The following is a 5887-nucleotide window of genomic DNA, read 5'->3' as shown; positions in this document are numbered from 1 at the left end:
TATCACCCATGAAGGGTGTTATGAGGTTTGGGAAGAGGGGCAAGTTGAGCCCCCGGTTTATTGGGCCTTTTGAGGTGCTTCAGAGGATAGGGGAGATGGCTTATAAGCTTGCCTTTCCACCTAGCTTGTCGAGTGTGCATCCAGTGTTTCACGTTTCCATTATCTGAAAGTATGTTGGCGATCCGTGCCATGTTTTGGACTTCAGCATGGTTCAGTTGGAGGGTGATATGACTTATGATGTGGAGTCGGTGGCCATTTTGGATCGACAGGTTCGAAAGTTGAGGTCAAAGGACATAGCTTCGGTGAAGGTGCAGTGGAGAGGTCAGCCTGTGAAGGAGGCCACCTAGGAGACCGAGCGAGAGATGTGGAGCAGATATCCATACCTATTTGAGACTCCAGGTATGTTTCTAGACTCATTTGAGGACGAATGGTTGTTTAAGAGGAGGGGGGATGTAACGACCCGACAGGTCATTTCAAGAGTTATAGCCCCATTTTCCCCATTGTTTCTTTCTTTTGTGCTTTTTAGCTATATTATGATGTATCGAGTTAGTTGGTTCGGGTCCGAAGTGGTTTCAGAATGGATTGAGACACTTAGTCTCTTATTTAGAAGCTTAAGTTAGAAAAGTCAACCGGATGTTGACTTATGTGTAAACGATCTCAGAATTCAATTCTGGTGGTTCCATTAGCTTCGTTAGGTGATTTTTAGTCATTGGATCTCGTCTGAAATGTGATTTGGAGGTCCGTAGTGGAATTAGTGTTGAATTGGCAAAAGTTGGAATTTTGGTGATTTCGGTCGACAGTGAAAAATTTGATATCGGGGTCGGAATGGAATTACGGAAGTTGGAGTAGGTTCGTAGTGTCATTTATGATGTGTGTGTAACATTTGAGGTCATTCGGACGTGGTTTGGTTGGTTTTGGCATCGGTTGTCAAATTTGGAAGTTTAGAAGTTCTTATGCTTGAATCCGAGGGTAATTTGGTATTTTGTTATTGTTTTGCGTGATTCGAAGGCTCGACTAAGTTTGTATATTGATATGACTTGTTGGGATGTTTGGGTGAGGTCCCGAGGGGCTCGGGGTGATTCCGGGTGGTTAACGGTTTTTTAAAGTTGGAAAAATGCAGCTGAAGCTGCTGCTACTAATATTTTCGCACCTGCGGAGTGAGAGCTCACAGGTGCGATGGCGCCGAAGCGTTTGGAGAAGTTGCAGGTGCGGGAAAGGATAAGGTGGGCTGGCACTGCAGGTGCGAGAAGTCTGTCGCATCTGCGAGCCCGCAGGTGCGAGGCCTGGGGCGCAGATGCAGAGAGGAGGATTTTAGGCAGGCTTCGCAGAAGTGGAGAAAAATGCGCATGTGCGCTTCCACAGGCGCGAGATTTTGGGCCGCAGATGCGAAACCTGGGCTCTTAAGTGAGTTCCGCACCTGCGATGGAAATTCCACAGGTGCGGCATCGCAGAAGCGGAAGAAAGGGCCGTAAGTGCGATAGTGCTGGGCAGAAAAGCCCCAGCTCGTGGTTTTGTCTTCATTTTTAATTTTTGGGTTTAAGAAACTCGGGAGAGAGGCGATGTTTCGAAGGTTTTCAAGGAGCAACGGTGGGGTAAGTGATTATAACCTATAATGGTATAAAATTCGTGAATCTATGGCTTTGTTCATCATTAATTAGTAGGATTATTGAAGTGAAAATAGGGGGTTAGGGATTGGGATTTTGGAGAGTTTAATTTAAGGATTTGAGGGACCAAACGATGTCGGATTTGGATAAATTTTATTTGTATGGACTCGTGAGTGAATGGGCTATCTAGTTTTGTAAATTTTATCGGTGTTCGAGACGTGGGCCGGTTTTGAGTCGATTTCGGATTTTGGCTATAATTTAGTAATTTTCTTGTGGAATTGGTTCCTTTAGCCTATATTGATCGTATTGTATTGTTTTTGGCTAGATTCAGGACATTTGGAGGCTGATTTGAGAGGTAAGGGCATCGCAGAGTAGGATTTTGCTTGGTTTGAGGTAATTGATAATTTTAAATATGATCTCGAAGGTATGGCCCCAGCGAAACTCATATGATGTTGATATTTAGAGGTGGCGCACACGTTGGGTGACAGACGTGTGAGCATGCACCAAGTGGGATTGAGACTTGGTCCGTTCCGGTAGTCTGTGAAGTCAAATACACCTTTTGTTATTACCTGTTCACTCTTATTTTCGAGTTATTGATTGTCTTACATGTTAGAAACCATGCTTAGGTTATGTGGAAACCTTGTTGGGACCCGCAGTAGTCATGGACTTGTTGCATTAACTGTTAAATTGTTGTCTTGTACTCAACCATTATTTGCTTATGCATTTTGTCCCGGCTCCCCCCATGATTTGATTTGTACTTGTTATAGTCTTTGTTTGGGTTGTTGTGATAATTGTGAGGCTAGAAAGGCTAGTGACTGATATAGGGCCTTAGTGCCGGTTTGTGAGCTGTGTGAGATATGTTGGATTGGGCTGCGCGTCACAGTAAATGTTGGATCGGGTTGCTCGCTGAACAAGCCTTCGGCCCATGATATTGGATCGGGCTGCATGCCGCAGTAATATATGGATCGGGCTGCACGCCGCAACAGTATTGGATCGGGATGCACACCACAGCAGTATTGGGTCAAGCTGCATGTCGCATCAATATAGCGCTTGGGCTGTAGGAGCCCCTCCGGAGTCTGTACACACTCCCAGTGAGCGCATGTACCTTGAGTGTGAGTATTGAGGTTGAGAGCCGAGCGATTGAGCTGTCGAGATAGATGAGTGACAGTAGCCCATGTGAGGTTGTGTATTGCTTTTATTTATTGATGCACATTGTTGCTAGTCATTGCTGTTGTGATGTTTTGGGAGGACTTACACTGTTTCACATGAACTTGAAATGTTTTGATTTTTAAATACCGGTTTGAAAGCATGCCTAAATTCCTTTACTGAAATTTCTGAAAAGAAATGTATTATGTGTAGCTCGACTTTATTTTTCTCAATTCCTTATTTATTTATATTACTTGCTGAGGTAGTTGTACTCATGCTACACCCTGCACTTCATGTGCAGATCCAGATGTGTTTGATCACGGATGTCATTGAGTTCGGGCGCGATCGAGTACCGGAGACTGCGAGGTAGCTGGCGGCGTCCGCAGGACCTTGTCTCTCCTTCTATATTTATTTCCGTCTTGTATTGATACTTAGATACTGGTTGTATTAGTTTGGTTATGTAGATGCTATTGACTTAGTGACACCCCGATGTTTGGGCTAGTTTTCCGCATTCTGATTCTATATTGAGTTCAACTTTGGTTTTTATGAAGAAAAAAAATTCTGATATGAAAAAGTTTTAAACTACCTTTTATTGAATTACTGGAGTATATTAGGAAAGCCGGCTTGCCTAGTACCATTGATAGGCGCCATCACAACATGTTAGGTTTTGGGTCGTGACACACACGTTCTTATTTATGTAAATGTCATTCATTATTTTTTATTACTCTATTTAATGATATCTTTCACTTTTTTGGATCATTGAATATTGTTAGTGATGCTCACATCTATTGCCATTTGGTTAAATAGATATATTATCTGTCACAAAATCGATAATCTTGTCTTTCGGATATTAAGATTGACTTTATTTTATAAAAAGCGAAATTATATAAGCAAATTGACCGTGGCTTTGTCTTCTATTTCAAAAGATTTTGTTGATCCAACATTAAAGAAAAAAAATGGAAACATCCTTATCCAATGAATTTATAGAAAAAGCAAAACAGCAGTAGTACTAAAAGTTAAAAAAAGAAAGAAAGAAAGGATTTTTGGATCATTCTTGAGTTGTTGCATACTAGCCTAAATATATAGAGTATATTTTATCTTGCCTTGTAGTTCTAGTTCAACCGTGATCATATACATATGAACCATATTGAATTTTGTTTTCAAATTAAAATTTTCATATATAATTTGGAAAGAACTTGTTAATATAGTAAGATTTTCGATGCTTGAGAAAAAAATAAAATTACAGACACATATTGGCCGGGCCAGGGCATAACCTCACCTAGTAGTATTTATCCAAGTCAAGGCAACAGTAACGAAAGTCCTAAAACTAGAAGGAAACGTAAAAGTAAAAACCAGCTAGGTTGCCCAACACATGTACATGTAACTGTATAAAGTAGACAGAAGCTACCATTAATGTTTTCTGTTCCTCATGGAAAATAAGGAGATGAAGAAGATTTGTACCGCCGGAAACAAATCTGAAGATTTACCTGAAGATATAATTTTATGATATATTCTCTAGATTTCCCACCATATCTTTGATGCGATCCAGGTGCGTTTCAAGATTTCATAGCTCTCTTTTCGGATTAGGCCGAGATCCCTATTTTGTGGATCTTCATCATCAAAGGGGCTGCTCCATATCTAATTCTCTGTCCAACAGCAAATTCTTGGTACGCACAAGGCAGCCGCGTAAAGAAAAGTTTTATTACTACAGTTGTGAACACGACGGCCAGAACCAGAAGTTGGGTAAAAAGACCAAAAGCACCTCCATTCTGGGCGGTGTTAGCTATCACAAAGTTGAGTACGCCAAAGGTTTGTTTTGTTTATGGAGTGAAAATTTCGAGCCTGTTTTTATTTTCAATCCTACTACTAGAGAATCGAGATTTCTTCCTCGTCTAGACATTGATTTTAGTACTAATTATCAGTGTCACTGTTCTTTGGGTTTTGACCCAAATTTGAAAAAACACAAAGTTCTTATGACAATTTATGACCCTAAGATGAAGTTAACCCGACACTGCTGGGTTTTCACTTTAGGTGAAACGACGTGGAGAGAGATCAACTGCGACAGGATAACCAATTTTTACCCAAAAACGAATTATGAAGGAGTTTACGTTGATGGAGCTGTGTATTTTTACTGTGGTCACTGCAACATTTACGGACTTGACATAGTGGCCTTTAATTGTAGAATCGAAGAGGTCAGAATTATCTCATTGTGGGACAATTATCGTAATTATGGGATGAGGATAGGACGCCGGTTTAACCTGGTAGAACTTGAGGGTAAATTAGCAGCCATTGACGTCATGTTTAATTATATGCGTGTTTGGATTCTACAAAGTCCAGAAACAGGAGAATGGATAAGGCAGCTTGAGATTGTCATTCCTCCTCAATCCTCAGTAGCAACATATGGGAATTTTGTAGTACATCGCAGATGTACTAGTACTACTGACAAGAAGGAGATCGCATTCACGAAACTAAATAATGATCCAACAAATAGGATTTTATTCTACGATTTGAAGGAAAACAAGTGGAGATCAGAGAGAATCCTGGGGCTTGCTGAGAATGCTAAGATTATTGGTATCTATAATTATGAGTATTGCATCTACTCAGTTTGATGTCTATTTTTCTTCTTAAGCTCTATACTATTTTAGGGGATCATCTATTGTGTGGATTACTGTTAAGTTGATGTTAAGGTTTGAACTTAAATTGAGCGGACCCTCAATGTTTATGTTGCTTGAGAATTGATTCCTCCATGTTTAACCATTTGATATATTCTGCATGTCCCTTATGTAAGATCTCCCTATTGGCATCTGAGTCATCGTCTTCATGAGTTTGCTCCAGAATTAGGGTGTCTGCCTCTATTTGTTTCACCTTTTCAAATACATTCCCAATAGTTTCTCTAGACCAAAGACTCAATTTTTTGGAGAGAGTCTTCAGTTTCTGTTGCAGGATCCATTGAGAGTTGCCATATACCTCTATGTTCCAAGTGTCCTCAACGAGATTTAAGAAGTCTGGTTGAGTTGTCCAAATGTTTAAAAACTTGAATTATCTGATAAAATCAGTATGAGTGTTATTGCATTCCATGAAAATGAGTCTATGATCTGATCCTGTTCTGGCAAGACGATCTATTCTGGTTTGTTGGT

General features: G+C 40.4%; 1 protein-coding gene across 1 annotated transcript; it reads left to right on the top strand.

Annotated features, from left to right (window-relative positions):
* Window positions 1-3976: 3976 nt before the first annotated feature.
* LOC107811826 (F-box protein At1g52495-like) lies at window positions 3977-5470 on the top strand. The gene is made up of 2 exons (XM_016636820.2): window positions 3977-4299; window positions 4408-5470. Exons 1-2 carry the CDS (start codon window positions 4289-4291, stop codon window positions 5357-5359), a joined length of 963 nt encoding a protein of 320 aa, XP_016492306.1. The 5' UTR covers window positions 3977-4288; the 3' UTR covers window positions 5360-5470.
* The last annotated feature ends 417 nt before the right edge of the window (window positions 5471-5887 follow it).

This window comes from Nicotiana tabacum, chromosome 21 (assembly GCF_000715075.1).
Source record: "Nicotiana tabacum cultivar K326 chromosome 21, ASM71507v2, whole genome shotgun sequence".
NCBI classification, from domain to species: Eukaryota; Viridiplantae; Streptophyta; class Magnoliopsida; order Solanales; family Solanaceae; genus Nicotiana; species Nicotiana tabacum.
The sequence above is the reverse complement of the archived record's forward strand: the minus strand, read 5'-3'. Positions and strand labels throughout refer to the sequence as shown.